At 39.0% G+C, this 10,914-nt stretch overlaps 1 protein-coding gene across 2 annotated transcripts in view; it reads right to left on the bottom strand.

The window, feature by feature from the left end:
* The window catches only part of fgfrl1a (fibroblast growth factor receptor like 1a), a 92,601-nt gene extending 83,913 nt beyond the window's left edge, over nucleotides 1-8,688 (bottom strand). The window contains exons 1-2 of one of the 2 annotated variants that reach the window (XM_024284102.2): nucleotides 8,222-8,688; nucleotides 7,375-7,472 (exon numbers count right to left, since the gene is read on the bottom strand). In XM_024284102.2, the coding sequence (XP_024139870.1) occupies nucleotides 7,375-7,441 (67 nt within the window). In that variant the 5' untranslated portion in view covers nucleotides 7,442-7,472; nucleotides 8,222-8,688. Of the gene's footprint in view, nucleotides 1-7,374; nucleotides 7,473-7,910; nucleotides 8,056-8,221 lie in introns of those variants that run through there. The other variant, XM_024284103.2, reaches the window with a different exon arrangement.
* Nucleotides 8,689-10,914: the final 2,226 nt, after the last annotated feature.

Here is a 10,914-nt window from a genome sequence, read left to right as displayed (position 1 = left end):
AAATTTAAAAAGTTGTGACAGTTTTCAATAATAATTTACAACTCAATTAGTTGACAAGTTGCCCAGATAGTTGTTTTTTAATAATGTGCAAATTTATGTAACATCACAAAATGAAGGATAAAAACAACATTATATTCTTTCTAAACAGTAATTAAAAAAATAATAATGATTGTGTCAGAGCAACTGTAATTTTTGAACAATGACATGATCATGTTTGTTTGGTTTTTTTACACAAAAAAGACTAACATTATATTTATGTTTATGTTCAATTGTAACTCCACAAAAGTTGAACATGTTTAACTTTTATGTAACTAACAAAACTGATTATTTTTCTTTTTGGGTGAATAAACGGTTTCAATCTAGTTTAAATGAGTCTGTTGACCACTAAACAATAATCCTGTTTCTTTCTATATTATTATCACTTATATTTAAACTTAACCTATTTTTCTCCAAAAGTGACTGAAGTCTGAAACTGAATCTGTCCTTTAATCCAGACATTATCAGAAACCAGCGACTCCTTTTATAAAGATGACTTGGACCAAACTCTGAGATGTAAAACTAGATATATAGCATTACTTGTGATAATGCTAGTGTGAATGCTGTAAGCTGAATTTGGCCGCTGAAGATGCTAGTGCTGATAGCTGAAGACGCTGAAATTGATAGTTAAAAACACGGAAGTTGATAGCTAAAATCAATGCAGCTAATAGCTGAAAACACTGAAGCTGATAGCGAGGTAAAATATTAGTTAAATGCCAAATAAGCCTAAACAACTGAGAAAAGCCTAAGTTAGCCAAAACAACTAGCATGCAGCGGAAATATTAACTAGACTCCAAAATAGCTTTAAAGACAAAAAATCCTAAATTAGCCAAAATAGCTAGTATGCAGCTAAAATATAAGCTAAACTTTCAAATAAGCCTAAAAACTGAAAAAATCCTAAATTAGCCAAAATAGCTAGCATGTGGCTAAAATATTAGCTAAACTCCAAAATAGCCTGAAAAACTTAAAAAATGCCAAAATAGTTCAAAAAGCTAGCATAATGGCATTACAACTTTACACTTTATTACACTCTGACTCCATATAATATAAAGTAACGACAAGTCGACTATTACATTAATCACCAACAAATTTAATAGTCGATTAATCGTTTATTAGACGACTAATCATGGCAGCCCTACTGATAATACATGAATGTTCCATCCTAATATGTGAACATGTGTCTGAGCAGACGCTTTTCCATAAACTAACTTCCTGTATGAGCAAATCAGTCTACCCCAGATTCCCTCTACAAAAATCTCTTCTTTTTGATCATCCTGGCAACAGCCAAATCCACTCCTTCACATTTTGGGTGCAGAATGGCTGCATCCCTTCATCCACTTCTCTGCTGATTCTGTCTGCACTTCACTCCAGCTAAAGTGCTGTTACGCTGACTGCCATCAAACATTCCTGCGAGTTCTTCTGACAGTTTTCTTTGAGGGACCGCTGCTCTCAATCACACGAGAACTGAGGCTTTAATGATGCACTTGACTGTTCTTAGTGCGTCTGGGATCCTGTCACCAATCCCTGATGCAGTCTAATTATTTGAAATCAAGTAACATTGGAGCACCCCCAACAGCATTTTTATTCTACAGATATAAAACCAGGATTTTAAGATCAAATGTGTTGTAGATGTTTATCAGCTCCAGTTTTGACAGTAAATCAACCATAACTACTGATACAGGCTGATGCTTCAGAACAAAAAAGTTGGTAATCAAAAACTAAATGTTTTAACATTTCTGTTTACGTTCAAAGTTCAAGGATAAGTGAGTATATATTTATGTACGTTTAAGTACTTTATATATGTTTTCTCACATATATGTTTTAAAGCTTATCAAAAAAGTAATTTTATCCTATTTTTTCTTCCTTTTTTTCACTTTTTCGTCTTCTGAAAAATGATCCGAACCGTGACCCTAAGACGGACACCATCCAAACCGTGAGTTTTGTGATCCGTTACACCCCTGAATAGTATCAACATTTTCAATCAGAGGAATCAACTTCCCCATCAGTGTTGAGGTAAGTACTAAAAAATACATAATAATATGGGTGAAAATGTATCTAATTTAACCATTTGGTTGTTTAACAGATTCTTTAAATGCCCATCCAGTTTCAACGTTGCAGGTAGTTGCTCTGCTTCTGACCCCTGCAATCAAGTTAAATACTGTTCAGCCAACAGGGTCAACAGCTAATCTCTCAGCTGCTCAGTCTCATGCTTTACTACACTCAAAGAAAAAAAAGCAGACAAAGACCCAGTCAGTGGTTCAGACTGTGAAAGCTTTGGGATTCTGTCTTTGCAGTAATGAGGGTATAAACTGCAGCTTTACCTGTGACCAACAAAGAGGAAGAACTACTGCCTCAGTCATAACTGCCCCAATACAGGCTTTCTGCGAGTAAAAAATGGGCAACAACATGCTTTGTCTTCAGGTGATCATGGATCGCCATAATACTCTCATGGAACACAATTTCTGCCTTGCAGAAATTACTTTGGGCACTTTTTCCTCTTTTATTTTTTTTATGTTTCTCACACTTTCCAGATCTGCGTTAGCATGTTATTGAGCCAACCCACAACTTCCTGTGACATCACTGCCGCTGACCGGCTTAGTACTACTGCGCATGTGTAACAAAGAGAGTGGCAGACCCGGCATTAGAAAGCGCACACCGCAGTTTTGAGGGAAGGAAAAACAAACAAAAAACGACGCTTCGACAACCAAATTGTCGACTATAAGTATTCATATCGTGGTATACCACAGTAATATGTTTCATGATATACCACAATAAAGTATATATATCATAATATACCACAATAAAGTATTTATATCGTGATATACCACAGTAATTGCCATGGCGGCGCAATGCTTTGCAGCGGCTTCTCTAGCTCCCGGAAAAAAGTCTTTTTCTAACACTTTTTCAACTTTTTTTAGTGGTAATTTAGTAACCACTTCGCGTCTGAAGTATAGCTCGACTGAACTCATGAACATCTGGAAGAGTTCAGTTGGTTTTATATCTAATAACTTAAAATCGTTACTTGGAAGACTGCATCTCCTGAGATCTGAGATCAGCATGGCGGAACAGAGCAACGGGACCAACTGACAAGAGGAAGAGATGCGCCCGGAAACAAAAACAAGGCAATCAGCCATGAGTAGGGACCCATGACAATTACCTGGTTCAGATGTGTCCAGCCAATAAGAACAGGCCAGAGCAGGGTATATTGGAAAACATGCAGGAAGGTGGCTCCCTACCCCTGACCTACACGATATGCATTGTCATATCGACCAGCACTACTACACGCATAACAATGGTACGTTTCATGACGTCCCTTGACTTGGCTTCATGCAAGACACACCTCTGGTCCTTTCTACGACCCTCTAGTACCCACAGCACCCACACGTCAATATGGCTAAAGAATAACTCAAAGTGACTGCAATGCAGCCATTCATTCACACAACTTCTACTTTTACATTTAGATAAACATAAAACCTTAAATGGCTCATTGTGCTTGGCGACATTCAGATCAAGAGTTCTCATTGTTCGTACACTTTCCTGGGAAAACCCACCTCCGGCACTGGGAATTCTCTGTGGTGACACCTGATTATTTTTGAGGGAGTTATGTTGTAAAATTTTCACTCATACAACCTTTGTCGGGTCTGTAGTAAAACAAGAGTATTGGAGCCTGTTTCACCATCCCAGAGACCTTTTTCTGAAGGCTCAGCGATCCAAGAATAACTCTTTATGAACTACAAATGTTGTGTTCACTAACAACTGTAGAAGCCGGCAAAGGGAGCCGCTTTCCAGATAGCATAACAGCCATATTGCACCAACATAGCATATTTCAGTGCATTCATCTTCAAGGAACAGTTGTTTAAGGTCCAGCACTGTTCGAGGGATTGTCTTGCAGGAGAACCCTGTATGCTTAGAAAACACTCAAGAGTCCCAGAAGATCAAATCTGACCCATCTGAGAGAAAACTGACCTGCTGAAACTAGAAACCAGAAGTTTTCTGGACTCTGCTTGATTTTGTCAATGAGAGGAACTCGAAGGAGGCCCATATTGCAATGATTTGATGGAATTGCCTTGAGACTGTCCAGCCCAGGATGAAGAGGTTGTTGTTTTGAAAAATCTGCATCATACATCATAATCGGGCCGTTTTCCGTGGAATTCTTCCATTGCTCAATTCGGCACAAAACGTTGGAAAATCCCAGAGACGAAATGTAGACAAAGAATTGATAACATGCTGCATTACTAAAGCTGGAAACCACAAATTCACAACTTCAGAACTGCGAGCCCACGGAGAAACCCAAAGCTGCATCGCTGTCCTGGCATGCAATCCCTACAACTGCAGATGTCTTTTAGCTGTCCCAGATCCTACACGCAACAACACAACTTGTACACATTACTACATAACTGGTGAACACATAAAAACATAGTCTTCATCAGGCATGTTCAAAGTCCGGCCGTGGGTCAAATGTGGCCTGCTTTCAAATTTCTATCCGCCTGTAAGCTCCCGTCAAAAAATCAATAATATGCGCCCCAAATCGCTCCCTAAGAACTATCATTTCTTGATTAAGATTGACTAAATGACATTCTAAGCTGTTGTTTTTGTATTCAATACCACAGTGGTTTGTACTTGTGAATGAGCATTTGTGCAATTGTCCTTTTCATGTTTTAACTATAGAAGTTTAAAGAGAGAATTTAATCATAAATAATATGTAACATTTCACGTGATTTAACAGATTTAATGTTGACAGTTTTTTTACCAGGCAGACTTTGCCTTAATTGATTGATACGTCATTTAGATTTTTTTTTCTGGTCTTCAAACATAAACTTCAAAGTAATTTCGGTGATAATGTATTAAGATATTTTTCTGTTTTATTTGTTATATTTCTATGTGAAAAAAGTATACAATTGCAATAAATGTTGCTATTATAAGGTTTGAAAAACCTAAATGGTTGGAATTCATACACTTTTGCCTCACCAAATCTCACCCTATTTGCAAAAAGTATGGACTCCCCTGGTTTCTATCCTTTCATCTCATACTTCATTCACACCGGCCTCGGCGTTGTGTATTCAAGCAACCCCTCCCAATAAAAAGTCTAAGTGAGCATGTGTATGTGCGTGTTTTGGGCTTCTGTATTCTAATATTATGTCGAGATGCAAGATTTTAAATCCATTTTCAGGCTCTACTTCTATTGAATGTACGTTGGAAGTTAAAACAGTTAAACTTTGACCAATCAGGGACTCAGATTTGGTAGCGACGTACGGATGGAGTCCCGCTTAATTCACTGAAGTACCAACCATTTGAAAATTGATCATGGAATAGAAATAAATATCTTGTTTTATGTCACCAATTCTTTACATATATCGGTATATAAGAAAGAAAAAGTCTGGAGCAAGATTTAGGAGATTTACACCACTTTGACATTTCACATCAAGCCTCTTCCAACTGTAGGTGCATGTACATGTACATGCTAGTATCAGGTAGTCCAGCGGGAACACCATATGCTAAAGGTGCATTCAAGAACCTCAGTTCAACCCGTTCTTAAAGCTGGTCTATTGATAACATCTTTTTTAAGGTTGTTGAGTTTAGAGAACTTAGAAAACTAAATATTTTTCATGCCAGAATTTTTATGTTCTCAATAAAAGTTAAACAAGTATCCTGATCTCATCTTTCCTTAAAAATGCACCTTAGTGGAGAAAAGTCAGTCATATTGGTTTAGTATCTTGTAGTAAAGAGAAACATTTTTAGAAAAAATGCAGATCTGGGATCATTGATGATGGTTTCATGATTGAATCATTGCTTTGTGAATTGTAATTAAATCGAATGTTTAAGTGCCCTTAAGATTCCCACCTCTAATAGCATCACAGTTTGATACTCAAACTGATCTGATGCCAAAGGTCAGATTTGCTTCAGACCAATGGTTCCGTCCTTGTGCTCTCCTTTCCTTTTTCACTTTCTCCTCTGATCATTTTCCCTCTCTACTCATCCTCTTTTCTCTTTCCAATATTTATTTTTTTTTCCTGCTCGTCATCCACTTTTGCATCCCGAGTTCCTCTCTTATTATTTTTTCCGACTTGTCTCCCGCCGCCCCTCTCACTCCTGGCTCCTCTGACACACTGCAGGCAGTGTGGGGGGGTGTAGAGGAAATGCTGTGGCATTGTACAGCAAACATCCCTAACAGGTTAATCTAATCTCATCTTTCTGCGGTCTGTGGCCCTGTGTTTACTTTTTGCCCCGTGTCTGCGCGCCGGCTGAGCCTCGGCTCGCTGAATGCAGCTTTGTTGCCGCTGAAAACTCATCATCGCCGTGATCTCGGGAACAGGCGCCAACTCTGCAACTGTCTGCTCGTAAGAGCCTGCAGGCAGGGGGATCCTTCTCATCTATCCCAGCAGCTATTTATGTGTTTAATGTTTCATTTTGAGGACCAAAAAAGAAAGAAAAAAAAAAAAGGCAGGGTGAGGGCAACGCTCTGCAGCTGACCATAGCAAGAGGGGATGCTCGGTTAAGTTTTTTGGTGCTTTTACTTTGCTGCCAGCACAGCAGGATAACCAGACGGCCAATAAAACACAGCAGAGGTGCCAAATATCATATAAATCTTGTATGGATGGGCATAAAAACATGCCAAAATGTGTTTTTTTAAACACCCAACAACATTTTATGTTTTTTCAAAGAAGTAAAGAGCAGAAAAAGTTAAAACAACTTAGTGAAACATCAAACTTCCACTCTGATCATCTTTTGATCTATTCTACAAGTGTTCCCAGTGGTCTATTCATTATGATTATGTTGTTTTAGCCACAATCAAAAACCTTGTGTCGTTTCCAAGGACAAGTTTAATTAGAAATTCACCTTTGAGTTGTTGGTGCGTTGAAAGCCTGCACCAATTTCCCATCATCCCCTTGTTTAAACTCTCTCTCGCTAGCTTACAGCCCCTCACCCTCCAACATCAGAGCTATCCAGCCGTACAGTTTAGATCCAGACTCCAGCTCAGACGAGGGAAACAAAGACGTTCGTGGATCTATTTGTCTGCATCAGAATTCAGTGGAGCAGGGAGCTTATGGCTTGCCGTAGTAACTTTCACAGCACAGCTACAGACTTTTCAAAACTGCATTTTTGTCTGCTCCCAACTTGAATAAATAAGTACTCAGAAATGTAATTTTAATCTTAATCTCCTTAACAAATGTCCTTCATCACCAGAAGAACATAGTAAAAGCACCAAAAACATATTTTTTATTCAAGTGGGTCTTTAAACAGTAAAAAAAATGAGCATTTGACAGGATCAATCATCTTTAAAAATAGGTAGAAGAATCATTGAGCTTTATTACCGCAACACCTGCTTTTGTCACTCACCTCTGGCAGATGCGAGCGTCAGCAACATCTTCAGCACCAAAACAGTCCAGAGGAGATCCATTTTCATCCAACACGGAGAAAAACTGAGTTTATATGATCTGAAAGAACATTTAAGGAGAACTTGTTGGTATAAGCTGCATATTTTTCATTTTAAATGTTTTTTTAAGTCTCTGTATGAAATTTATCAAATCATATTTTTTAAAGGGATTGTTTTAAAGTCAAACTTGGTTCCACTAGTCTAGATTTGCAGCTGCAGATCCATTTTCATAATTTATATATTTTTTAGATAAAACTTAATGCAGAATCTAAATTCAGACTTTAGTGACATTTTCATCATCACTGACTAAACCAGAGTATAATTCTGCTCTTAGACGTTTAGATAGTTGGACCACCTTCCCATATAGATTTATCTTGTCCACCTGTCCATATGTATCTCCTTACACAGGTTTCTGCCTCATAAATTCCTCCAAAAAATTTTTATGAGATCTTATTTCAGCACGTCGCTCTTCTTATCCCTGGTCATCCCCTATTCTGACCTCAGCACGCGTCCAAAGTTCTGGATTGAGGAACCAAGACGCGCTTTCCCTCCAAACATCAGTTCCCTGCAGCTGCTTCCCAATCCTGACTGATTCACGCAACTAAGCGGGTCACGGCGGGGCTGGATGAAAAGTTGGAGCACATGGAGGTCCAACCTTTTCTTTTGCCCCCCGTCTGATCCTTATTTCTATATATGGCTGCAATCGTTTGGCGCAAAATTAGGTCGCAGATATATGAGAAAATATCAATAAACACAATATTTAAATGTTTATTAAGTGACAATATTATAATATAATAATCGACAACTTACCAAACACGTCCCAGTAATATGGAAAAGTCCTTAATGTGAAACCTGCTTACTAAACCATCCCGTTATTCCAAAAAACAATCCTCCACTTCGGAGATTTTACGCACAAAAACAAAGCACTTGTTTACGCACCAAAGCACGTTCAAAAAGAACCAAACAAACCCCAAAATATGGAAGCAATTTGTAGAATAATAAAGTAAAAGGAGAAAAGGTGTACAATAAACGGGCTTGGTGGAAACACGTGAGCGCTCCAAGAGTTTCTGTAGTATTTCTGAATGACAGTCCGCGTGCACGGCGCGTAAATGGGAGCAGAACGACACAAAGCAGCCGCCAAAGTTGTTTCTAATTCACCCTCGCTTTATCCGACTGCTCTGAAAGGTCACCCCAGCCCGAAAGCCCTGGACCCCGCTTGCAAATAGCCTCCAGTGAGCCGTCACCGTCTCCAATCCTGCCGCAGGCGAGAAAACAAAACTGCGCCGACGGACCTTCCCAGCCTGCAACTTTCGGCCAATCAGGGAAGCCAATCAGAGCGTCGACCAATCAGGCAGCAGGAAAGTGCAGGACAAATTCGGAGCTGATCAGTGCGCGAGCTTTGGCTGTTACTATTACTGATCATTTTTTGTAGTATTGAACGGCAGAACCCCGTGTGCGCATTTATACATTTCATTTTTTTTTTCAACAGAGAAAGAGATCAGAAGAAAAGTTCAAACTAAAACTCACAATGAGCATCAATAATTTTTTTTTGCGTAGGCATTGATAACAAATAATTTAATTTGATCATTTTTCGGATAAAGTATGCTGTTCTATTCCTTTCCATTATTTTCGCTTCTTTTTAAAAGTCCATTAAAAACGTCTTTTCTGAAGGACAGTCCTACACTGTCACCTGCTGGACACAAGGATGTATCACAAATCAGAAGATTCAATGTTTGTCAATGAGTAAAACATTAAATACATGTCTAATTTAAAGATGATTCTAATTATTTTTAAACATTTTCATGTTGAAGCTTGAATTAATTAAAGCTAAAACAAACTCTCACTGGTCACTTATTGCCGGTAGCCGGTTGAACCCCTTTTGCCCTAATCCTTGGTGGTAGAGAGTCAATGAGGAACTGGAAACATTCCTCAGAGAGTTTGGTCCATATTCACATGATAGAATCACACAGTTGCTGCAGATTTGTCAGCTGAACATCCGTGATGCTGATCTCTCGTTCCACCACATCCCAAAGGAGATGTATTGTGTTGAGACTGTGACTGTGGAGCTCATTAGAGTCCAGTGAACTCATTGTTATTATCAAGAAACTATTGTGAGATGATTCCAGCTGTAGGACATGGTTTTTAAACCGTTTCTAATGTTTGGTTTTGTTACAGAATTATTTTGTTTTAAGCTCATGCTTAATGTGGACGATTTCATTGAAAATTTGTCTTTGTATAGTGAAATTCTATAACAAATCAATTTAATTATTTTTCTTTATGGTTTTTGTTCTCTGATGACAGAAAGAGGAACAGACCACTTTGGTTTTACTTTATACTATAAAATGCACTGCTAATCTGCTTTAGTTCATTCATTTGGGATGTAACATATTTGTAAAACTTCTACCAATGATGAATTTGTCTTTCTTCAAACAGACCAATTATTGCCCCTCTCCTGGTTGTCCAATATACGTTGACTTTTTGTCCAGTTTACAATTTGAAGAAGAGACGGTAACTTCTCCAAACACCAGTCTCTTAAAAACATTTATTTAGGCTGCCAGACTGGCTTAATCACAAAAAAACTGTGAATGAAAAACAAAAAATAGATAATTTGTGGGAAAAATATGACAAATGACAATGTCTGCCCACAGAGCATCACATTATAAAGAAAAGACTGCAAAGCTGCACAAACACCTGATGCCAGCTGTCAAGCTAAACTACCCAACCTAATGTGGTTGAACTTACACAACACAACAAATACCCCAAATACCATCAATTCAAAGTGATTGTTAGGAAGACTTGGAAAAAAATCTGCCCTGTGATGGACTGGCAAAAGGTAGCAGGGCAGACTCAAGCATTCCAAACCAGAATAAAATAGGTTTGAAGAAAGATGGATAGATGGACTAACGGATAGATGGATGCACGGATGATGGATGGATGGATGGATGATGGATGGACAGATTGTCGGATGGATGATGGACGGACAGATGGATGGATGGATGGACGGATGATGGATGGATGGATGGATGGATGGATGGATGATGGATGGACAGATTGTCGGATGGATGATGGACGGACAGATGGATGGACGGATGGATGATGGATGGATGGATGGACGGACAGATGGTTGGATGGATGGATGGACAGCTGGATGGATGGTTGGATGATGGATGGATGGACGGACAGATGGATGGATAGATGGATGGAGGGATGGGCAGATGGATGGATGGACAGCTGGATGGTGGATGGATGGATGGATGATGGATGGATGGACAGATGGATGGTGGATGGATGGATGGATGGATGATGGATGGATGGACAGATGGGCAGATGGATGGATGGACAGCTGGATGATGGATGGATGGATGGACAGATGAATGAATGAATGAATGGACAGATGGATGGATGAATTGATGGATGGGCAGATACATGAATGGATGGATGGACAGATAGATGGATGGATGGTTGGATGGATGGATGGATGGATGGATGGATGGATGGATGGA

Source organism: Oryzias melastigma, linkage group LG10, assembly GCF_002922805.2.
Source record: "Oryzias melastigma strain HK-1 linkage group LG10, ASM292280v2, whole genome shotgun sequence".
Classification (NCBI taxonomy): domain Eukaryota; kingdom Metazoa; phylum Chordata; class Actinopteri; order Beloniformes; family Adrianichthyidae; genus Oryzias; species Oryzias melastigma.
This window is presented reverse-complemented; position numbering and strand designations above follow the sequence as displayed.